Source organism: Gadus morhua, chromosome 18 (genome assembly GCF_902167405.1).
Source record: "Gadus morhua chromosome 18, gadMor3.0, whole genome shotgun sequence".
Taxonomy (NCBI): Eukaryota; Metazoa; Chordata; class Actinopteri; order Gadiformes; family Gadidae; genus Gadus; species Gadus morhua.
The window spans coordinates 897,554-921,158 of NC_044065.1; the positions used below are offsets into that span (position 1 = coordinate 897,554).

The 23,605-nt window shown below is 48.4% G+C and overlaps 1 protein-coding gene across 2 annotated transcripts in view; it reads right to left on the reverse strand.

Moving 5' to 3' along the window:
• LOC115530975 (E3 ubiquitin-protein ligase rnf213-beta) overlaps positions 1 to 23,605 on the reverse strand; it is a 36,766-nt gene that overhangs the window by 7,647 nt on the left and 5,514 nt on the right. The window contains exons 14-55 of one of the 2 annotated variants that reach the window (XM_030339866.1): positions 23,269 to 23,388; positions 22,772 to 22,937; positions 22,475 to 22,639; positions 22,229 to 22,378; positions 21,470 to 22,104; positions 21,214 to 21,373; positions 20,904 to 21,121; positions 20,666 to 20,809; positions 20,213 to 20,365; positions 18,858 to 20,112; positions 18,572 to 18,756; positions 18,318 to 18,470; positions 14,457 to 18,206; positions 14,230 to 14,366; positions 13,875 to 13,970; positions 13,651 to 13,763; positions 13,368 to 13,481; positions 13,071 to 13,132; positions 12,538 to 12,694; positions 12,283 to 12,418; positions 11,944 to 12,132; positions 11,715 to 11,848; positions 11,372 to 11,547; positions 11,059 to 11,265; positions 10,555 to 10,742; positions 10,058 to 10,178; positions 9,432 to 9,532; positions 8,748 to 8,927; positions 8,118 to 8,263; positions 7,428 to 7,527; positions 6,833 to 6,944; positions 6,065 to 6,269; positions 5,416 to 5,612; positions 3,446 to 3,568; positions 2,871 to 2,975; positions 2,532 to 2,774; positions 1,922 to 2,009; positions 1,796 to 1,830; positions 1,603 to 1,700; positions 1,355 to 1,505; positions 961 to 1,126; positions 140 to 234 (exon numbers count right to left, since the gene is read on the reverse strand). In XM_030339866.1, the coding sequence (XP_030195726.1) occupies positions 140 to 234; positions 961 to 1,126; positions 1,355 to 1,505; positions 1,603 to 1,700; positions 1,796 to 1,830; positions 1,922 to 2,009; positions 2,532 to 2,774; positions 2,871 to 2,975; positions 3,446 to 3,568; positions 5,416 to 5,612; positions 6,065 to 6,269; positions 6,833 to 6,944; positions 7,428 to 7,527; positions 8,118 to 8,263; positions 8,748 to 8,927; positions 9,432 to 9,532; positions 10,058 to 10,178; positions 10,555 to 10,742; positions 11,059 to 11,265; positions 11,372 to 11,547; positions 11,715 to 11,848; positions 11,944 to 12,132; positions 12,283 to 12,418; positions 12,538 to 12,694; positions 13,071 to 13,132; positions 13,368 to 13,481; positions 13,651 to 13,763; positions 13,875 to 13,970; positions 14,230 to 14,366; positions 14,457 to 18,206; positions 18,318 to 18,470; positions 18,572 to 18,756; positions 18,858 to 20,112; positions 20,213 to 20,365; positions 20,666 to 20,809; positions 20,904 to 21,121; positions 21,214 to 21,373; positions 21,470 to 22,104; positions 22,229 to 22,378; positions 22,475 to 22,639; positions 22,772 to 22,937; positions 23,269 to 23,388 (11,229 nt within the window). Of the gene's footprint in view, positions 1 to 139; positions 235 to 960; positions 1,127 to 1,354; positions 1,506 to 1,602; positions 1,701 to 1,795; positions 1,831 to 1,921; positions 2,010 to 2,531; positions 2,775 to 2,870; positions 2,976 to 3,445; positions 3,569 to 5,415; positions 5,613 to 6,064; positions 6,270 to 6,832; positions 6,945 to 7,427; positions 7,528 to 8,117; positions 8,264 to 8,747; positions 8,928 to 9,431; positions 9,533 to 10,057; positions 10,179 to 10,554; positions 10,743 to 11,058; positions 11,266 to 11,371; positions 11,548 to 11,714; positions 11,849 to 11,943; positions 12,133 to 12,282; positions 12,419 to 12,537; positions 12,695 to 13,070; positions 13,136 to 13,367; positions 13,482 to 13,650; positions 13,764 to 13,874; positions 13,971 to 14,229; positions 14,367 to 14,456; positions 18,207 to 18,317; positions 18,471 to 18,571; positions 18,757 to 18,857; positions 20,113 to 20,212; positions 20,366 to 20,665; positions 20,810 to 20,903; positions 21,122 to 21,213; positions 21,374 to 21,469; positions 22,105 to 22,228; positions 22,379 to 22,474; positions 22,640 to 22,771; positions 22,938 to 23,268; positions 23,389 to 23,605 lie in introns of both variants that reach the window. The other variant, XM_030339865.1, reaches the window with a different exon arrangement.

Sequence of the window (23,605 nt, forward strand, 5' to 3'; positions counted from 1 at the left end):
CCTGAGCCACATGCCGCCATCCTGCAACATGGCGGTTGTTACAGAGGCTGATCCTGTACTGGCTGTGCCCGTTGCCATGCAAAGCCGGCCAGCTGTGAGTGTGTTGGTGACCGTATGCACACAGTAGGAGGAGACGCACCTGGAGCACCGGGTCGATGGCAGAGACACAGACGCGGATCTCAAACTCTGCCCGCCCCTTCCTGCTGGTCAGGTCGGGTCTGGCCCCCCGCCAGCCTGGGCGGGACGACACCACACAGACACACGTTATTGATCCATGGTTATGATTATGGGCAGGACGCACCACACGGACACACGGTATTGATCCATGGTTATGATTATGGGCAGGACGACACCACACGGACACACGGTATTGATCCATGGTTATGATTATGGGCAGGACGATACCACACGGACACACGTTATTGATCCATGGTTATGATTATGGGCAGGACAACACCACACGGACACACGTTATTGATCCATGGTTATGATTATGGGCAGGACGATACCACACGGACACACGGTATTGACACTTATCATCGGGTTTAAGCACGAAACGTCCATGTACACATTTACATTAAAGGCACTTAGCAAGACGTTATCCAAAACGACTTACAATAAGAGCATTTGTCATAAGAAGGAGAAACAACAATATATCGCTGTCGGTACGATAAGGAGCAAGTGCCAAGCACTTACAATCACTAGGTTAACCCATTCCCCGTACGCAACAAAGCTAGCTAGAATAAGATGCTACACAGTGCTAAGTATTATTTTTAGGTGCCAGGACGTACAACATACGATAAGTGCTTAAGAGGGGTGGGGGGGGGATTCTTACTCTTACTGGAAACATATGAGGTTGATTCGCATCAGCTTTGTTCTGTTCTGGTCCGCGGACAACGTTATACCCGTGGGTCAAACAGAATCAGTACCCCTCCCTGCTGGTTCCCGTCCCCAGCTCACCTTGTGTCGCCGCGCTGCACTCGGCGAGGATCAGATGGACCGTCACGGCGGCGTCGTCGGCGTTCAGGTCCAGAGCGCGTCCCAGCGCGCCCAGGTCCCGCTCCAGGTGGTCCCACAGGAAGACCACCACGTCACGCGGGGTGGGGTGGACCATGCCAGTGACAACCTGACACAATTACAATCGATTTAAAGCGTTATTTATGAGGACCCTTCAAAACCCGCCTTACAAAGTGCTTAAAGGAAATATGAACGATTAGCTAACTGTTGATGTTGGTGTTAATTAAAGAGACGATTCCCCCAGGCCCGGGGCCTTTCCCAGGCCCGGGGCCCTTCCCCAGGCCCGGGGCCCTTCCCCAGGCCCGGGGCCCTTCCCCAGGCTCGGGGCCCTTCCCACCTTGCGGTTCTTGCAGGCCCCCTGCAGCATCGCGAGGTGCGTCAGCAGGCGCAGAACGCAGGACTGGGCGGGGGTCATCTGGCGCTCGGGGGCCTCGGACCGCTGACGGGCCCCTCCCAGGACGTGGCCGGCCCGGGTCTGATCCGCGGAGCTTTGGGCACACAAACACGGCACACGGCTTCAGTAAAAGAGCTTCAACACCAATAAGACAATTAATAAGTTGCAGGTGTGTTGTGTTTGTGTGTCACCTGTCCAAGCGTTGAAAGCCGACGACTGGCGAGTGGTTATGCCCTCCTACTTGTACGCGACAGTCTGGGCACTTTGACACTTCCACCGGCTTTCCACACTGTCGGACGATTTCAGAAAGACAAACGAATGAAAAATAACCCAAACCAACAAATCGACTGACCTCGATTAATGAAATATTAGGTCATATCTTACCTCGCCCACAAAGATAATATGTCCATTGGGACAACCTGCATGTAAATAACAGACACAGAGTAAAAACCCAGGCCAGGTGAACCACTGTGACAAGCCCAAGGATCAAAACGACGGTTCTGTACTTACGATACATTTGCGTCTTTCGCCCTTTGCTAAGCAGCAGTTGATGAACTTCATATGTGTGATCTTCAGGCATGGTCGGCAGGTAGAACGGCTGAAAGGTGAGGGCAAAGCGAGCTCTTCAGTGAGTATGAAGCCATGAGGGAGGTTGTGTTTCTAAGCGAGCTCCTCAGTGAGTATGAAGCCATGAGGGAGGTCGTGTTTCTAAGCGAGCTCCTCAGTGAGTATGAAGCCATGAGGGAGGTCGTGTTTCTAAGCGAGCTCCTCAGTGAGTATGAAGCCATGAGGGAGGTCGTGTTTCTAAGCGAGCTCCTCAGTGAGTATGAAGCGATGAGGGAGGTCGTGTTTCTAAGCGAGCTCCTCAGTGAGTATGAAGCGATGAGGGAGGTCGTGTTTCTCAGCGAGCTCCTCAGTGAGTATGAAGCGATGAGGGAGGTCGTGTTTCTCAGCGAGCTCCTCAGTGAGTATGAAGCCATGAGGGAGGTCGTGTTTCTAAGCGAGCTCTATAGTAGTTATGACACCGGCTGCCCAGGGAGACAGACAGCGTGGAGGGAGGCAACGCAGTCCTGAGGGCAGCAGCCTGTTAACGGCGGTTTGAGGGACGCGCGGTCCTTACCGCAGCGCTGGGGGGTCTGAAGGCCATGAGGTGCAGCGGCGCCAGCAGAGGGGCCCCACTGAGGAGCACGGCGTCCAGGTGGACCAGCAGCTCCAGCAGGGCCCGCCTCCCCGGCCCAAGCCCCTGGCTGAGGGAGAGGGAGGAATCCGGGCCCCCGATCTGATTGGACAAGAGGGCCGTGCAGAAGGCCTTGACCGGCTCGGGCATGGGGTCCTTAAGGACCTCCTCCAGGGTTCTCCTCTCCTGTAGATCGGGTAGGGGGGGGGGGGCGAAGACGCTTTAGAACCGATGTGATTGGCGGAAACGTACATACGTCGTGAGGTGTGGAACGGTGCTGACCTGCTCTGAGGGGCGGAGCCTGTCCTCAGGTGATACACAGCGGCAGGTGACCTGGCGGAACAGGGCGAGCGCCAGCAGGACGCTGCCCTGGGGGCTGCTCTGCTTCTGTGAGGAGGGCAGAGAGGACGGGCTGTGACTGGCGGAGCGACCGTTAAAGAGAAAAGACGACGCGAGAACGCAAATCATTTTACTATGTGCTCGATATGTTCAGTAGTTCATTATTCATTATTTAGCTTTTTAATTACATAACCAAAAAGCTGTCAAAGGAAGTCCCAATATCCTATAAATAGTTCTCCTCCTTCATGTGCATTACAATACAATTAATTTATATTAATTACAATGCAATTAATTATACAATGCAATTAACATTGCATTAACATGTCATGTGACTGCAATTATCATTACATTGCGGTTAACAATGCACTTCCTATTTTAATCTGTGAAACCAAAAATAAAAGGCCTGTTATAAGTAAATGGCCTATGAAGCCCTTTGAGACTGTAATGGTGATTAAGGGCTACACAAATCAATTGAAAAGCCCTCCACCGATCAGCTAGTCCCTGGTCCCGGGTCTGACCTGCAGCTCGCCCTGCAGGGCCTCGGTCCTGGCCTCCACCAGCGCCTGGCCCACGGCGTCCCTCAGGGCTCGGTACGGGGGACTGACGCACAGGAAGGGGTCCGCCTCCGCGGGGATCGCCTTCTGTGGGCCGAACGGTGGAGGACAAACGGTTCACAACGAGACACATGGGGTCACCCCATCAACATGTGTGTCGGTGACGGGAGCCTGAGGTGTAGCATATCATCTCTGTATATACTTCACGTGAACGCTCCAAAAATAAACAAGATAACACTTTATGCCGGGAATTATTTGTTTTTATTAGCGTGACGAGAGGACCGTCACGCGCGTTCCCCATGACGTAAACAATATCCCGAGTTTGAGATCTCAATCTCAGATTATTGCCCAATGTCCCGAGATAGCGAACCAAGCAAATTGCGCCATTTTAGGAGGTTTGCGTGTAGCATATACCAATACACAATATACAATACAATACACACAAGTGGGTGAAATACATTCTTGCGCATTACAATTGTATTCCAAATAAAAGACCACTCATTCATGTGCAATGGAGACGAGAAAATAACAGTAATAATTATAAAAATAATACTACATTCGATCTGTATAGCGCTTTTCTAAGTACTGAAAGACGCTCAAGCACAAAATAAAATCATTTAATAAGAACCTATACAAGTAAAAGGAGGAAGGAGAGGGAAGGAGGCTATGTGGTGAAGACAGTCTTAAAGAGGCTATGTGGTGAAGGCAGTCTTAAAGAGGCTATGTGGTGAAGGCAGTCTTAGAGAGGCTATGTGGTGAAGGCAGTCTTAAAGAGGCTATGTGGTGAAGGCAGTCTTAGAGAGGCTATGTGGTGAAGGCAGTCTTAAAGAGGCTATGTGGTGAAGGCAGTCTTAGAGAGGCTATGTGGTGAAGGCAGTCTTAAAGAGGCTATGTGGTGAAGGCAGTCTTAAAGAGGCTATGTGGTGAAGGCAGTCTTAAAGAGGCTATGTGGTGAAGGCAGTCTTAGAGAGGCTATGTGGTGAAGGCAGTCTTAAAGAGGCTATGTGGTGAAGGCAGTCTTAAAGAGGCTATGTGGTGAAGGCAGTCTTTAAGAGGCTATGTGGTGAAGGCAGTCTTAGAGAGGCTATGTGGTGAAGGCAGTCTTAAAGAGGCTATGTGGTGAAGGCAGTCTTAGAGAGGCTATGTGGTGAAGGCAGTCTTAAAGAGGCTATGTGGTGAAGGCAGTCTTAAAGAGGCTATGTGGTGAAGGCAGTCTTAAAGAGGCTATGTGGTGAAGGCAGTCTTAAAGAGGCTATGTGGTGAAGGCAGTCTTAGAGAGGCTATGTGGTGAAGGCAGTCTTAAAGAGGCTATGTGGTGAAGGCAGTCTTAAAGAGGCTATGTGGTGAAGGCAGTCTTAAAGAGGCTATGTGGTGAAGGCAGTCTTAGAGAGGCTATGTGGTGAAGGCAGTCTTAAAGAGGCTATGTGGTGAAGGCAGTCTTAAAGAGGCTATGTGGTGAAGGCAGTCTTAAAGAGGCTATGTGGTGAAGGCAGTCTTAGAGAGGCTATGTGGTGAAGGCAGTCTTAGAGAGGCTATGTGGTGAAGGCAGTCTTAAAGAGGCTATGTGGTGAAGGCAGTCTTAAAGAGGCTATGTGGTGAAGGCAGTCTTAAAGAGGCTATGTGGTGAAGGCAGTCTTAAAGAGGCTATGTGGTGAAGGCAGTCTTAAAGAGGCTATGTGGTGAAGGCAGTCTTAAAGAGGCTATGTGGTGAAGGCAGTCTTAAAGAGGCTATGTGGTGAAGGCAGTCTTAAAGAGGCTATGTGGTGAAGGCAGTCTTAAAGAGGTGGTTTAGGGTTCAAATGAAGGGAGTGGACGCTCCTTTATTCAATCAGGGTAGCGTTCCCCGGCGCTATTAGGCACGCAGTGTATAGCAGAGAGGTGTGTGTATGTGTGTGTGTGTGTGGGGGGGGGGGGGGGGGGGGGGGGGGGTTCACCTGGATCTTCAGCACCTCCGGAGGGAACAGCCAGGCCCAGGCGGGGTCGCGCATGCGGCCCAGGATGTGCTCCCGGCCGGCCTGCCGGTGCAGGGCTCGGAGCAGGTAGACGCGGTACCAGTCGTTGGCGCGGTACTCCACCACCGCCCGCACCTGCTGCAGGTACTGATCGTACTCAAACTGCTCCTCCGAGGTGTCTGAGGACAGGAGGACACATGTGGGGACGTTCGTACAGAATGGGGACGCTGGAATAAACTGAAGGCAGGTGAACCTGATATTATATGGTCAGGATAAGATGTTATTTATATACGCTATGGAACACACACACAGACACACCTATACCTATGCCTACACACACACACACACACACACACACACACACACACACACACACACACACACACACACACACACACACCTATACCTACACACACACACACACACACACACACACACACCTATACCTATACCTACACACACACACACACACACACACACACACACACACACACACACACACACACACACACACACACACACACACACACACATATCCTGTACTGGGACAGGAGGGGGCAGCGTGTCTTCACCACGCTGCCCCCTCCTGTCCTGTCCTGGGGGGCAGCGTGGTGCCTCCATGAGCCCCCACCTGCGGCGTTGACCAGCATGTGCGCGGCGACGCCCAGGCTCAGCCGGAGCCGGGCCGTGTTGAGCAGGAACTCGGCGGGGTCCTCCCTCCGGTCGGGGGTCTGCCCCCGGGCCAGCCGGCTCAGGAACCGGCGCTCCTCCTCCCACCTCCTGCGGCGGCCCTCGGGGTCCTGGGGCGCCCCGGCCCCCGAGCAGAGCAGGGCGTCCTGGGGGGGGCCGGACCGGTCAGGGTTAACGCTTTGGGTAAGACGAGCGGCTCGATACAGAGGTCACTGCTGTGGTTTACTGGAGTCCTTTGGTCACTGGACCCGGTGCACATTAGTCACGCAACATCTACAAATCAAGGTGCTTCCCAACGCTGGATTAATTGCCCTGGAAATGATCCTAACTGCCCTGGGGGCGTTTTACAAGAGGGCCGAAATATGCCCGTGTCCGAAAGAGTTGACTTCTACCCTGGATCAGCACAAAGGAACCGACCAGACCATTATAAGAGCGTTCAGGTGACCAGAGACACTTATCATAGAATTAATACCAAATAAGTTAAATATAAAGGTAGACAGAGTATACATCCATACATACTTATATATGTACACATAGACATGCATGTATGCATACACAAACAAAGCATCAAATCAAGCAGACTGGATGAAACAGGATGTGGATGAAGAGAGGCCTCAGTGGAGATGAATGGTGGTGGGTGGACTGGGAGGACTGGGAGAACGGGTCGGTTCATGGTCAACAGAATGTGGAGGGGGGGATTATTAGTGACCTGGAAGCAGTTGACGAAGAGCAGATAGAGGCCCGTGCGGTCTCCTCCTGGCACTATGTTGTCCTCCAGGCTCCTCAGGTACTTCTCGATGTGGCCCTTCACCTGCTTAAAGCTGAGCCAGTCATCCAGCTCGTTAGTGGTTAATTACCGGCCATCCGTGATAATGATGATGATAATACGTATATCAGGAACAGTTCATAATGATTAACGATTCATTAATACTAAAGAATGGATAATGAATAATGAACAATTAATAATGAATTAATGGTTGATTAATACTAAATTGTGAATGGTGAATAGTGATTAATGAATAATGATAATAATAATATAATTAATACTACTAATAGTAATATTGCACATTATGCAAATGAAAATGAATACAGTTTGTTTATCAGGTCTGTCTTGCAAAAGAGATGCTCAACATCAGTAAGACAAACCTGAACAAATAAAGGTTAAATATAATCCCTAACCACTAATCCCTAACCCCTAACCCCTAATCCCTAATATGAGTCCGCCCCAGGGGAGGAGCACCCTGATATGAGTCCGCCCTAGGGGAGGAGCACCCTGATATGAGTCCGCCCCAGGGGAGGAGCACCTGTACTGCAGCAGGAGCTTGGGCAGAACCGAGCGGACCACCGGGCTGTTGTCCACACACTCCAGGAAGGGGGACAGCTGCCGGGTCTTGTACACGTCTCCTGCAGACCACCCGAAACACGATGTTCACTACGACGCGTTCACGGTGAATGACATCAAACCAATAACACTGATGATAATAATGTAATGTCCTGAAGGTCATCACTCAACAACATTCTCTCTCGTCCTGTGAGGATCCATACCACCTTTCTCTATTTCTTAAAGAGTAAAAACAAGGATAACTTGACATTTTTAGAATTTTCACTAACTTAATCTCCTTTTAAAGGGCCCTTATTACTACTCACAAGGAGCGAGTGTGATTAGCCGTTAAAAGCCGTTTGAAAATCTGCCTCTTCCTGTGTTTTAGTGACATCACAAGTGGGAGTGTCCACCTAGATGTAGATTGGACAGAGTGGACGGACACTCCCACTTGTGATGTCACTAAGGCACCTCGGTGCCTTAGTGACATCACAAGTGGGAGTGTCCACCTAGATACTGTTTATATTGGACGGATAAGCAACATTTGCCACAGTCCACTGGGTAGGCTGGCAGGCTGATCTATCCGGCATACATCTAGGTGCACACGCCCACTTGTGATGTCACTAAGGCACCGAGGGGGGGTGGGGGGGGGGGGGGGGGTGTGGGCGCGCACCGTGGGTGGAGATGAGCAGGGAGAACAGCAACTCCACCACCTCCTCAGAGGGACTCTGGTCCTCAGACAGGCAGAAGCGAGACACCACCTCAAGGAAGAAGGAGGTGCAGGAGGAGCGCACCTCCGCCTGTCTCTGCAGGGCGGTCCTTCAGAGGGGCGGCAGGACGGAGCGCGGGCGGAGCAGAGACGGAGGTAGGGAGGAGGATCAGGGCCGGGTCTGAGTTCTGACTTTCCTCTCAGAATTATGAGGTTAAAGTCAGAATTATGACTTAAAGTCAGAATTATGAATTTAAAGCTAGAATTATGAATTTAAAGTCAGAATTATGAATTCTGAGATTCTGATTATAGAATTCTGACTGAGATTAAAGTCAGATTTCCGACTTTAAAATCAGAATTCTCAGAATAAGAAACGCCCTACAACTCATCCGCAATCTTCCCATATGATAAACATTAGAAATCGTACAATAGTCACATCCCCAATGCTGTTGATATTCTATTCTACCATTGGCTACACAGGATTCCATTCACTCTGTAGTCGGGATTATGAAAAAGTAAAGTCTATTAGCAACTTAAACCTTAAAGAAAATAAAAGTTGATACAGTTGAACAATACAGTTGATTCAAAACATACTTGACGTCGTCTGAGACGGTGAGCTGGGGTTGTGGGGGCAAGTCCTTCCTGCACGTGGGGCAGAAGCGTCGGTCGTTCCGGATGCACTCCTGGATGCAGGGCAGGCAGATGAGGTGCTCACAGGGCAGGAGGCACGGGTCCTCCAGCTCGGACAGGCACACGGCGCAGAGCCGTCCGTACCTGGAGCAACAGACAGGATACGATCACGGTACAGTGTGCTGATCTCAGACCCAGCCGTGCTTCTGGGTCACAGCAGAACTGCCTTTCAGCTCGTTGCCTGTTTCGTGCAGGAGATATTCTACCGTAGAGAAACTCTGTTCTTGAGCTTTCAGAAGGCTATATCCATAAGGGTATTTCTACAGTGGCCAATCTACACATTATTCATTTGAAACCTTTACAGACACTTTTTCTAAGAACGTCTGTGTCTGGTAGGAGGGTTTAGCTTGTCTTCCCAAAAATAAACGTTACTCCTGCTGGCCTAGTTTGTTTTCACCAATCCCACGCTTCCAGATCCCCGCCTCCAGCACCAAAATTGGTCGAAACAAACAGAAAGAAAGTAAAAGAAAGTGAAAAACAGTTTGCCCAGACTTCAACTCGTCTGCTATCAAACTTCAGGTTATGAACCTCAAGTCTTTTTGTTGACTGACGGCCCGATGCGGTGAGCGGGGTCTGATGTCTGCCTACCTCAGGGTACGGCTGGACGACTCCTCGTTGTAAGAGTTCAGGATGCTAATGAGCTTCTGCAGGACCGCCGCGTTCCAGAGGTCAGGTGACTCCTGCATCAACTGTCACCGGAGAAACCAACCAATCAGCTCGCTGCCAACACCACACGGACCACACATTTCTTCGAGTCCTATTTTGGCCAACCTAACTCTGCTCTCCTAACGCTGCTGATTCACTGTGCCTCAATCGCTTTATCCTAAGCCAATCATATTGCTTCTTACATTCCATAATAATTATCTGCCTAATTCATCTTTTCGGATCAACACAAGATGAACCTTAAAATATGACTCACAAATATGACGTTTCACAGAAGATGATGCATTGAGACGGACCAATAACTGGCAATACGTGGAACAATGAATCAATAATAAAACTAATCATCAAATAATACCAGTTTTGTTGGCGACCTATGTCAATTCGTGTATCAAATCCCACAGATGTCATGGCACACCCAGTCGTGCCTCAAGGAACCAGTGCTCCTGGGTCATCTATTTGATTTGGGTATTTTGGCGCTAAATACAAGATGAACCTTAAAATATGACTGAGGCCCACTAGCTATGAGGCTAACGATGTAGCAGTGGCCTTACCCGCTGGAGGAGGTTGCAGTGTTTGAGCGCTAGCTCCTTCAGGATGGCGCCGCCTTTGGCCGCCTCCAACAACACCCTCTGGATGAAGGCGGCAGTGACCTGCAGTCCACACCACGTTGACCTGGGGGGACATGGACGCTTATGGGGGACCCAGCCAACACACACCCGCCGCGCCCGCTGCGTGTGGGGCTACAGGTGCTCAAAACCAGCAAGGAAACCAGTTACAGCCCCAACCTGGGGTTTTGGTAAAGCTGTTGTTTCTCAGAAGACTACATCAGAATGTACGTTTACATTTACATTTGGCAGACGCTTTTATCCAAAGCGACTTACAATAAGTAAGAATGCAGTCTTCTGTTGTCTCATTTGCCATGTGCTTGGATCTTGAGATCATCTTGATCTTGATTTTTTCTATATTGTATTTGGTATTCTTCTACGGGATGTTATGGACTGCGTTAATAATGAGGCAGAGTCTCGGTAGTGGATGGCCCTCTAGCTACCTCAGTGAGTTCAGGTGCTGCAGACAGCCAGGCCCACAGAGGGCGCTGTAGCTTTGACTGAAGGCTCTCTCGAGGCACGGCTGCAGGAGGTCCACCCGGCGCACCAACACTTTGCACTCTCCCAGCGTGGTCACTGGCAGCAGCCTGGTTTTCTCCACACAGATTCCCAGGGCTAAGACATCCTCGATCTTAACACCGAAAAAATCGAATGTATGAATATTGATAGATTAATTGCTGAATCAAAGGCTTTCTCATTGAGGTGGAAAAGCTCTCAAAGTAATCCATGCTACAAGATGAATTAATATTTCGGTCAAATAATATTTCGGTCACCTAAAATTTGTATGGTTCAAATTAGGTGCATATTTCCTAAGTATATTAAATAATAATTAATTTAAAATAATATATATCATTTATAATTAATTATTAACTTATTCATCATAAATCTTTTTGAAATAATTGCGATTACGGTTGGTTTGCTTTTTATAAAGTGGCGACTTTTCCCACCATTTCGGCAGGTTCCCTCTTGGCGGCCAGCAGGTGGATCTCCATGGCGAGCTGATCCTCGACCAGCAGAGTGTGGGACAGAGTGTGCAGTCTGCTGGCGTAGTGTTTGGCCCCAGCCATGGCCCAGGCTGGGGAGAGGTGAGACAGAGCCCCAGTAGAGCAGCTCTGGAGCTCAGAGACGCAGCCTGACAGCGCCTTGCTGAACATCTACAGCGGCGTTGGAGAGACCGGGGTTAGTCGAGGTACGGAGGTTGGTGAAAACCGCAAGAAGAATAACATGCTTGTGTATTTCGTCATAAAGATGTCAAAGTACCCTCAGCTCCGCGTTGGTGGTGATCTTCAAGGAGAGCAGCAGGTAGTCCTGGAGGAAGCGCTGGCTGAACTCCTCTCGCTCCCGCACGGTCAGCTTCTGGAGGTACCCGCCCAGCCGGCTGTTGTCGAAGGCGCTGACAAACTGCTGAATCCTTGACATGCTGTCGTCGGTGGTCACTGAGACATCGCCACACAGAGGGGGGCGTTGTATTTATCAAATATTTAAAGTTCACCATCTTCTACTTCTTTGCTGTAATGTAGGTTTTTATTCAAGCGTAGCAGACTAATATATAACAACCAACAAATAATGATCTCTGAATCATTCATTAACAATCTCTTCAAACCTGGAATGAATTCAGACTCGTCCCACAAGCTCTGGAGGTAGGACTTGATGAGCCAGCTGAAGGGCGCCGCGCAGGGCTGCTCAACGCCGTCCAACCTGATGGAGCCCTGCACCAATACCTCCCGGTCTAACTTACTGCAGGTGACGAAAAACAAACCCTTTGGTTGACTGCAACTCAACCGACCCCTCAACCGACAGCCGCGATGAGGAAGTACCCCCCCTCCGGTTACCTGGATGTCTGAGGAGGCGTTAGGTCGAGGATCTGGGTGTCAGAGAAAATGTCCAACCACAGTCCTGTCAAGCCCGGGCTCAGCTGACCCCCATGGAGCAGGTCCAGGTTGGCCCCCCGGTCCAACAGCTCCACCACGGTGGCCAAGACCGGGCTGACGTGGGACTGCAGACAGCGCCACAGGGTATGGCTGGCAGGTAAGGAAATAACGTTAGCATCCAATCTCGGAAAATACAACGCAGAAAACTATGATTTTGGGCTGCCTGTAAAAACATGACAAAAGAGTGTTTGCTTGAAAGGCAACATCGGGAGGTATGACCGTGAAGACGGGTGTTTTTACCGCAGAGTGCCCCCCTCCTGCAGAGCCTGCCGTTTCTTGGCTTCGGCATTCAGCCACTCTGCCGGAGAGACCTCTGTCTCCTCCTTCAGAGCCAAGGCCCGCGCCAATCTGCCTAGCAACACCTCACGGAACCGAGCTACAAACACAAGTATGATATTTGTCATGATATTGTGCTGTTTTTTTGTAAAACCAAAAATACATCACTATGCTTGGTACCCAAGGGAAACTCTGATGATGGAAGGAACATGGGATTACCGTGAGCGTCGTCTTGGCCGTTCCCCAGGAGGGCGAGAAGTGTGTGGATGCGTTCCCCGCTCCGGGACGCCATCCCACCGGGATCCCTCAACAGACCCAGCGCCTTCTGAACACAAGACCTCACCAAGGCCAGGCTGTGGAGCTGAGCTGCCGGCTCCTGCTCGTCCACAAGGTTACAGGACGTTAAATACACGCTGTTAACCCTCGCTGCGGTCAGCGAGGGCAGGGTGGGACAGTAGGTCATGCTGTGCGGGGTGTTGCTCTACTGAAATATCGTTAGCCTCATAGCATAAATTCCTTGGTCTCAACTCTCCAAACGCTGCTGATTCACTGTGCCTGATTTGCTTTATCGTAAGCCAATCAGAGTGCTTTTTTACAATCCATAATCACTATCTGGCTCAGTCCAGTATTTGAGTTGGGTATTTTTTACCTTAAATACAAGATAAATCCTATGACTTAGGCAATTATGCTACAAGGCTAACGAAATGTACGTATCAAGTATGGCGAGGGGAATGCTGAGAAGCTACAACTACCTTTGGACATCTTTCGTTGTCCTCTTCTGTGTTTTTTGTTGGCTGCTCCATTTCCATTTTTTCTTCTTGGAGATGAAAATGTATCAAATATTTAGCTAAAAATATATAGCTGTTTCCTTGAATACGTCATTTAGATTACATGAATATATATGCAAATTCTAGAATGTTTTTATACACTCAAATAAAGGCACCAATAATAAGTAAGGTAATAATTGAGCATTGTGCATTTAACGCAAGAAGGTTGAGGGTGAAGTAAACTGGCTAATGGGAGTGGTGCTGAAGCCGCCGTGTTTGTACCAGAAGCTTGAGGGTGAAGTAGCTTGCTAATGGGAGTGGCACTGAACTCCGACAGGTTCAAGCTCATGTCCTCCATGTCCCTGAGGTCGTCAATATGCACCGAGTGCCAGATTCCTTTGAAGCAAAAAGACATTGAAGGGTAAGGATAAGGCACTACTATCACGACTAACAAGACTAAGACTGGTCCCAGTGTGCTGCCGCCCCACATTAAATAGGAGTGATTCTTTGTTAAATTTGTCTCTTTTAGACTGGACCGTCGGGTCATGCCTCCACTGACACTCACCTCCCTGGAAGCCGATGTAGTGAGATCCACTGGGCATCCGTGAGAGCTTGGCGATGAAAACCACCCAACAGGCATGGTGGTCCAGGGACATCAGGTAGTTCATAGTGCAGTACCTGGACAGAGGGACAGGGTTACCAGAATGCAGCCACATTTCTATGTGTGCACGTGAAAATGAAGGCATGTCGGTGAACTGATTGTGGTCCAGAGCCTGGTTTGAGTCCTACTTTGCAGAAGCTATGAGCTCATCGCTGCAGTGCTCCTCAAGATCCATCTGAACGATCAGAACCAGAGCAGAGGGCTCAGGATCTTGCAGGAAGCTCCTGAAACATATAAAGCAGTGTAAGTAGCCTGATATTCTTTGACATTTACATTTATGGCATGTAGCAGCACTTTTATCCAAAGCGACCAAGAGTAAATTTGTCAGAAGAAAGAGAAACAATATATCGCTGTCAGTACAGTAAGGATGTTCATAGAACCAATTGCAAAGCACCAGCAATCACTAGGTTAACCCATTCCCCGTATGCAACAAAGATAGCCAGGATAAGAAGAGTATCAATAAGAAACGTGGGAGGGATGTACCGTATCTTGCTGGAGAATGAGGCCTCTGTGTCAAACTGGTGAAGGGAGAGCAGCAGGAGTCTGTCCCGCGGCAGGCCAAGGACATTGGCCACTGTCTTTACATCTGATGTGGTTAGCAAGCTGGAGAATGTCGTGACCTGGCACAAAAAGACAGAAACAAGGCAAAGACGTTTTTTGAAAGAACATTAAAAATGGGAAAAATAAAACTGCATCTCTTGGGTAGTTACCTCGAGGAACCTGTTGGACTCTTGTGGCTTTTTCAAATGGTTTTCCAGGAAACCCTGGAGGGAATGATGATGCTGTTGCTGGAAATAACTTTTCCGAAGTCTTTTCTTCTCAATATCTGACAAGGCTGAATGTTTAAGTCTCAGCACAGAGTCTGGGGTGGCGCAGTTCAGCAGAAGGCATTTGGCCAATTCCAACACCTCTTCTTCACTGTCAACGGCAGCCTGTGAACTGATTCCAGCCTTTGTTCCTTCTCCAAGCTTTTGTGGAACAGTCATTTTTCCTGAGTTTTCATCCAGTTTTTCCATCGAGACTTTGTCTGTCTTCTTCATGGATTCACTGGTATGCTGTTCTTTGTCAAGCCCTGTATCCATGGCATCATCATCTGCAGTAACTGCATCCTTGTTTGTGTTTGCTTCAGGTAGCTCTTCTCTTTGTTGTCCCACAGAATTGTCCAACGGTGTTTGTGGTCTATTTTCCAAGGCTTGCAACAAAGCACTGGCACAGGCGTCATCGTGAAAGCCCACAAATACGTCAGACAGAGTGAAATCTTCTGAGCAATTGCCCAAAAAGTCCTTCACCCATTCCTTAAGTTTCTCCAGGACCCAGCGTTGCCATGCTGTCAGATCCGTACTTCTGCCAACTCTGTGCTTTTCTAGTCGATTGATGAGGGGCACAGGGAACTGTTCATAGACCTTCTTCTGGTCTTCTACTACAATGAGCCTGAAGCTCCTGTGGACACGGCATTTGACTCTGTGTGAGCCGAGGCCAAGATCGACATACTGCTGCTGACTGAGGTAAACATAGTATTGGTTCAAGGCATCGTACAAGCTTTCATAAAGATTCTGCATGTTCAGAAGAATGACTGTGCGCCCGGTTTCCATGCATGTCTTCACTCGGTTCACATTGCGGCAAACTTGGGAGTATTCTTGGTCCTTGGGAAATCCTGAGCCGAACACAATCTCAGGGGGAGCCTGGTCTCCATTTGCAAAGATATGCTGTTGAAGCATATAGAGCGCTGCATTGTTAGTGGTGAGCAAAAGGAGATACCGGTTCTCAAGACCGCTGTCACAAGCCAGATTACTTTTGATCATTTGCAGGGCACTTGGCCTGGGAACTTCAGAAAGGTTTTTAAAGACCTCATTGAAAAAGATGAGAGGGTCAAAACTGTCTGGTTGGCCGCTGAAGTTGTGCAAGATTGCCTCAACTAACTGCCGGTCGTCTGGCTCTTGTTGCGAGTGATTGACCATTAAAAAAAGCATTTTCACAAGGCTGTAGTAGTCCCTCAGTCCAAAGAACTGATTGTTTGCAGTCTCCTCACAGATCTTCTGAAAGGCCTTCGCTAAAGGTGGGAAAAGGTGCTTGATTTTCAGATATACCGGATCTGAGGAGGAGCAAATCCCCTTGGCGGTTTCCACAAGTTCTTTCTCACTAGGATCCCATCTGGACACAAATATTCCTCTGTTCATCTTGGCTGGGTCAAGAGCCCAATTTGAGATGCCAACAAATCCAACTTTCATGTATGCATCAGGCCTGTCATTGTCAATGCAACCATCCTCAAGGAGAGGATGAAGAGTCTTCAAGGGCATCTGAGGAGAGTCTTCTGCTAAGCCAATCTCATCCAGCACCACAACGGACACATACTCATCCATGTTTTTATCCTTCTGGAAACGTGCACAGTTCTTGAAGGTCCCGATGATACCCTCAGGACTTGAGTAAGGACTGCATTGGAAGGAGACCATGTGGACCTGTTTGAGCTTCTTGAACAGTTCAACGTGTGAGTTCTGTCCCTGCATGGCATCAGAAACAACTGTCTTAGCTAGGGACTTGGAGCTTCCTGGTTTGCCAACTAGAAACAGTGGGATCTTGAGTTGAATGCAGATCACCATGAGAAACACGTTTTCTTTCAGGGCTGCGTTCTTTGCGATTGTTTCTCTTGTCTCTATTTCTTGAAGTAAGAAGTCTTGACATTCTGAAATCTGTTTCTCTATTGCGTCTGCAGAGCGGAGATAATCTGGAAAGTATCTGCAAATGTGTGAGAGGTAAGGTTCAGTGTGCACAAGAGATGGGTAGTAGCAAACCCCAACTGCAAGAACCAAGCAGGTCAATGCCCTGCGAGGCATTGGGAGATCCTTTAGGTTTTGGAAGTCATCGCCATGCTCGTAGAACCAGACCAAGACATTCATTGACCTTTCCACATCTCGCAGGCTCACAAAGCTGCACTCGTTTTTTTGCTCCCGCATGTATTGTTGTGAGGCTGCCAGCACTTTTGAAATGATGTCCCCACAAACCATTGGCAAATCATTGCTTTCCACTTTTCTTTGGACAATCTGCTTGATGTAGGAAAGTTCAGTGGCATCACTCAACTGACCAAAATCCCACACTAGTGAAGCCATACTTGGAGGCAGAGGATGGACTCTGTACACAAGCTGCCTCAGGGGGACTTTTCCAAGACGGTCTTCTGTTTCATCTGCCTTCACTCTGTAGCCTAAACCTGCACGTTCCAAACGCTTCACCATTTCAGGTGTGTGTTTTCGGTATGGATTGCAAGCAGCAATTATTTTCAGGCCACTGTCTGAGTTCAGGGGTTTTCCTTGAGCGGTCTTATCACACAGGATTTCCTTGATGGCAAAAATGGCCTCTGTGGTGTTTGCCTCATCAAAGAATAAAATGGTGTCTAGTTTGTTTGTTCTGAAATTCTGCTCAGCGAGAAACTCTGCTTCCCTCACTCTTCGGTAGATCATCTCAGCTGTAGTTCCACCATGAACTTTGACGAGTTTCATGTTTTCGAGCTCTCTTCCCTCCTTCTGCAGATCGCAAAGGAAGCGGACCAGTCGGGTCTTTCCACAGCCGGTCTCTCCCATGATGATGACGGGAATCCCGCTACGAAATCTCATGTGAATAGCCAGCATTTTCCTCACATTGTCTGAGGTCAGTTCATATGTCGGGTCTGGATCAAAATCTTTGTCCCTGAATTTGGTGGCACCAACAACGAGTGATATCCGCCTGATTTTGTCCTGCCGGTCCAGCAGGTCAAAGTCTTCAGTGAGGCAGATATGTTGGCGTTCTATATCTTCAAAAAGTTTCTTTGTCATCACATCTTTAATTAGCACCTGCTGACTGTGGATGTCGACTGCATCAAATGTGTTTGTGCTCAGACATTTCTTCACGTGAAAGCCAAGGAAAGACATTGAGAAATGGTCGGCATTAAAGAAAATGTATGGATGGGCTTCACGCTCCCAATGCTTGCGTATGGTCAACATGTCATCCTCAGGATTGATGTTTTGATGACAATTTGAATCCATCGACGGGGAAGCGAAATCCCTTGCCATGAGAATCATGAACTTCACAATAAAATCCTTGAAGCCAAGCAGTTGGTCAACGAGAAAATCTCGATCACAGAAAAATGAGTTCTCACAATCTTTGAGCTGCACATTAAGGAACCATGAGAAATGCTTCAACTCTGCCCAAGATGGGTCAGGCATTCCACAATAGTAAAGGAGATATTTCAGGCATTCCTGAGGATTCCCCTTAACTTCCTGGTACTTGAATGGATCCAGGTTTTGTTTGCTGTAGAAGAGCTTTAAAAACTGATAGGGTCTCTGAATCCCTTCACTGACAAACTCTTGTTTGTCCATGAGTGGGTCAAAGTCATTCATTGTTAACCTGTCCTGGTCAACCAACAAGTTGTGCACCTCCTTAGGAGTTCTGCACTGGATGGTTGGAAGAATGTCAAGAAGTCCAAGTTTCACCTGTGGGAAAATAAAGAAACATATTAACACATCACTCCCAGTCAGATATAATTGTATAAATATTTTCCACCTTATTGCCCTTTGGCGTAAAATAAGTGTTGATCAATTTACCTCCTTTGAATTCTCCTTTGAAGGTTTGCATGGTTTCAGAACCTCAATCATGAAAAGGTGAGATAAATTCCTTCTCCACACAGTTCCTTGGCTGTCACACAAGCAGCATAAAACCAGCAACTGGAACAGGAATTCTTCCAGACCAGAGTTCACCTAATAATGTACAATGGAAATAAATATCAAATCGTTGAATATACGTTGTCAAAAAAGGTTCAATTAATTTAATCTTTAGAAAATGTCTGTTATTGACTCACTGCTGCTGTGTCAATGTGAAGCAGAATTGGATCCTGCTCTCTTGTAGATTCTAGTCGGTCTAATAGTATCTGAACCATTGAGTCAATATCAATTAGTGGTTCAATCAATCTGATTGTGATTTTCTGTGCCGGGGCAGATTTCTGTTGAAAGCTCTGGAACAAACGGTCGACATAAAGGGATTTTCCTGGAAATTAAAAGAAAATAAATACATTTATTATACATTTTACGTTCTGTGTCCTCTGGAGTGACGACTATTAATGATCGCTGAAACATGAATATTCTTACCAACTGCAGGGCGTTGAGAGGACACTACCCAAACAGACAGTTTCTCCGGAGAGATCATTGACACGGGACTGTGTTTATTGGTGACGGTGAAGTGGTGGTGGATGTATTTCGTGATAGTATCGGCCGTTACAGTCACTCCTGCCTGAACTTTGTGATTACTGAAGAAGGAAGGCACATATCTGTGCTGGTGCACCAGGGGACTGACTATCACCAGCCGATAGTGGACACCGGCACTGCTTTCCAGTCTGTCAAACACCTCTCCAAGGGCCACGCTCACTTCATAGCCTAACAATCCGGGGTTGACCAGCGAATAAATCCTCTTCTGGCTCATTTTGGAGCCCTGACCCAGAGCACGACGAAGAAAGATCTCCACCTGCTCCTCCGTGGTGGCCTCCCTGCACACCAGCACCTCGTCGGAGGAGGGCAGCGGCTGCTCGGGGCTGTGGGCGTAGAGGGACAGCGTCGTCGGGAACACCTCCGTGGCGGGACAGAGCACCAGGTTGGGTTTCCCCTCCTCGAGGGAACTCGGGATGGTCCTGGAGATGTGCTGCTGGCTCATATCAGACAGGCAGGAAAGGAAGTGTGCAAGTGTGGAGATGTCCAAGTGCTGGTGGAGATGCTGTGGCATGTTTTCCTTGAACTCTCTCCACAGATCCTCCATGCTATTGTATTTACCATCCTCCCCTTTGCTCAAGGGTGAGCAATCCATGGCCTCAGCATCTTCCTCTATTGTGTCATCCTCATCCTCATCCTCTGAGGAAAACTGCATGAAATCATCACCCGAACGCTTGGCCCCTTGCTCAACTGTTTGCCTCAGAGTTGTCCCTGTTGCAGTTTCAAAGGCGTTTCTGATATCAGCCAGGGTGCACTGGGGCTTTATGGGGGTGAGCAGATGCCATAGCTGTTGAGGAACCGGGCTCTGCCGGTGACACACACTGTGTATCCAGTGGCATAGGTACACCAGCTGCTCTGAAGTGAAGTGGTTCAGCATATGGAAGTCTGAGCGTTTTTCGGTGATGAACAAACACCATTCCTTATGGCAGATCTCCATGGAGCGACCAAGCTGTTGTAGGTTCTCCGTCACCTCCCCGTGGAACTCATTTAGTCGGTCGTCAAATGACAGGAATCTCACTTGGATAGATGGCTGGCGCTCGTGTACGCAGTTGACCGAAGCATTCCATTCCCTGTAGAGCATGTTGCCTGACATTTGCATTTCGAGCAGAATCGAGGCCACTCTTTGAACACCTTCAAAGACCTTCAAAAGAAAAGGGAGGGGGGAAATGGTATGGTTAAAATAATGTATGCCAAACACAATTCTAGAACACAATTCTGTCAAACACTAAAAGTCCTCTGACCTGTGTGAACCTTCTGACTTGGTTCTTTCCGTGTTCTCCTTTGGAGGACATGAGCATGAGTTTGTTTTGCAACTCAAGCAGCTCTTCAAGGCTGTATCTCTTCTGTGCATGGCCCTTGTCCACTCTTACAGACATGAGGTTCTGTAGACATCTCTGAGAAGTATGACAAGCACAATGCATTTAAAACAGCTATGGAAATAGAGAGCTTTGCATCATCATCATTGATGCAAAGTTCGCTGAATTGTCACCCTCACTTTTGGCATTCATTATTTACTTATTTAAATTGCAGATGAACGTACGGAGAATTCAGATATGAGTCATTAGGAGTACCTACTTTATAGGTAGGCCGTGGACCTTAGGGATCAACACCAGGACCAATCGGCTTGGAATCAAACCCCCTCAGACCTTCAGAACAGAGTACTACTAAGTACTATCATCACCATGACAACTCACCTTCTCTGTGTTCTCGTTGGACCATCCAATCTGATAAACTCCTGTTTCGTTAATGGAGGAGGCCAGGGCGAGGGAGGACTGCTCCACAGACCCATGGGTCTCCTTCAGTCCCTTCAGCCAGCTCAACAGTCGTGTGGAGTCCCTCTGCAAGGCGAACCATTGGCATTAATGTCACTCGGCTCCAGACACTCGGGTCGTTTCAACATCGCCTTCTCAAAAGAAGGAAGAACATTTGTACCAATTTATCCGGTAGTTTCCCGTCTCGTTTCTGGGCGTCCCACACCAGTTGGGCCCAGGTCATGAACTCTTTAAAACCCGTGGTGGGTATGAGGTTGTAGAGCAGTGGCCCGTAGCCCATCACTGCATCATGAAAGCAGGCCACCTGGTCGATCTCTGTGTCGTTCTCTCCAGCAGATATGGACGCCAGCTCGACAAACACCTTCACATCGCTCATGTCTGTGGTGGGAGCGTGAGACATGCACATGTAACACAGAGACTGGGGTAGTTTAATTGGATTACCGTTGAAAACGGCCGGACCTTGTACTCACTCTTTAGGTTCTCCTTGACCCAGGTGACCAGAGTGTGGCTCCTCAAGAACTCATCCAGACACAAGGTCTGCTGCTTGGTGACGCTGGAGAGTTGTTGCTTGGCGCTGATCAGTTTGGTCGAAAGTGAATCGAGGGTCCTCTGTTTGAACAAGTCTTCTTGCTGTTGTGCAGATAACAAGACATATGAAATCCCAAACAAAACAAAGCCCTGAATCATTGCTAAATTAATTCTAAGCAGAGATTTAAGGGGGTTTACCAGTTGGGTGAGATTCTGGATCTCGCGGAAGTCTCCATTGAGCTCCATTTGATCTGCGATCTGCAGCACTGAACTTGCTGCGGCAGCCACCCCGAGGACCTGCCGATAGTCCTGGATCTGAGCGAGTCTCGCCTCCACCCAGTGGTCCTCAGGGGGAGGGAGGTACTCGTGGAGTTCTTCCAGCTGGGACATTACATCAGCCATCAAACTCAGCTCCTGCTTCATCAGTTTCCCGTCTCCATTGTCCCCTGCGTCCACCAGAACCCGGTCGAGACGTTCAAACGTGACGGTGGCTTTGGCGATTTCAACGCCGTGCTGGATATAATCGTCTAGCAGTGGTCTCCAGATCAGGTCGCAGGCCTGCGATAGGGTGACCGGATGAGACACTGAGCTGCCTGATCGGTTTGTGTCCAGTCTCGCAGCCCGTCTGTCCCAGTATGCGAGAATCAGGTTGCTGTGGTGAAGTTGATGCATTTCTGAGGCCATATCTAGGATCTTTGGGCTGAGTGAATACCAGAGGAGCTTCCAGTCAGACTCCACCTGGTCTCTCAAACTATTCACCAGCATCAACTCGTTCAGGCATACTGACTGGATGTCTTGTTGATGTTGCTTTTCGAGTGTGACCAACTCAAACACTAGATGAAAACATAACTAAGTTACTGGGGACTCAACATAAGATCACAAACCCACCATATGATACAGAAGGGTGTGCAAGTAAATTGAATGGAAATGTAAGATAACAAATCAGTCATTTATTACCTGTGATGCTTTCTGTGACTTTGGCAAACATCTTTATCAACGTGTTCACATGCTGTTGTTGGTTATTGAAAAAGGTGAGCTCCTTCTCTCTCTCAGCCAGAATGCTCTCTGCATCAGCTTGAATGGACTCCGAGGTCCCACTCTTTCTATCTGCAGAGGACATCATTGGGAAGGAGTGGTTTGAGATTGGACCCTTTACACTTGCAGGGAAATTGAGCAGCATTGTATTAGAATAAAGCAACATACGGTAGTTGTAGAGCTTCTTAAACTGGTCCTTGTGCCCCAGGGTGGTCTTCAGATCTCCCAGTGTTACATTCCCTACAATCAGGGAGTCCACCAGCAACGCCATTCTGGCCATGCAGCCTCTGACAATCTCCTCAGCCCCATCGTCCGGGGGTAGTGTCTTCCATTCTATAGCGGACCAATTGATGCACACATTGGATCCACACAATGTACGATAAACGATAAACACTGCAAACAAATGCATTACAAATGCACAATGGTAAAATTGGCTGTCACAAATACTTTTCTATTTGAACATACCTTGAGACAGAATGCAGCTGATGGCGGACTGCGGATCGAGCAGCTGTAGCACAAAGTTTTGGTGAAACCTTGCAGCTGACTCCACTATAATCGAGGAAAGGATGTTGCCGGGGATATCTTTCATTTTAGAATAAAGGGTCTTTATCAGATCCCCCTCTTTCTCTCTCTGCAGATATGGAAGGATGAAATAGGTTGGTCAATCCTGAGCCAGAGGGAGAATCACTTACGATTTCAGACTAGTTAGAACCTGTTGACAAAGTCGTATTATAAGAACTCCACCATTCCCCATGAATTTATGCTTCTGGTGCATCATTGAGCAACCATTGTTAAAGTAATTGAGCTAATGCAGGATTTTCCCAGGTTGTTGTCGTTCCGAAACCCTATTGTTGTTCCTTCGATTGGAGGAAGATTGAAGCTGATTGGATGACTTGTGGCAGCTGGGATAACGTCTGCACTGTTGCACACTCCACAAGCAACACCAGAGCATATATATATACCTGGCAGGTGCTTCGAATGGCGGTCTGACACAGCTCCTGGAAGCAGGTTTGTAAGGTACTGTGGCTGCGCCCCAAGGATAACTCACGACAACACACAAGGATCCTGTCCTCTTCCTTGGACTGTATGGACACCAAAGGACACAGAAAACAGTAGTGAATGTAGGAGCGAAAGTGTGTGTGTGTGTGTGTGTGTGTGTGTGTGTGTGTGTGTGTGTGTGTGTGTGTGTGTGTGTGTGTGTGTGTGTGTGTGTGTGTGTGTGTGTGTGTGTGTGTGTGTGTGCCAGAGCGTACAAATATCTCGGCCAGTTCTACACGCACTTTCACTAGCGTCTCATTC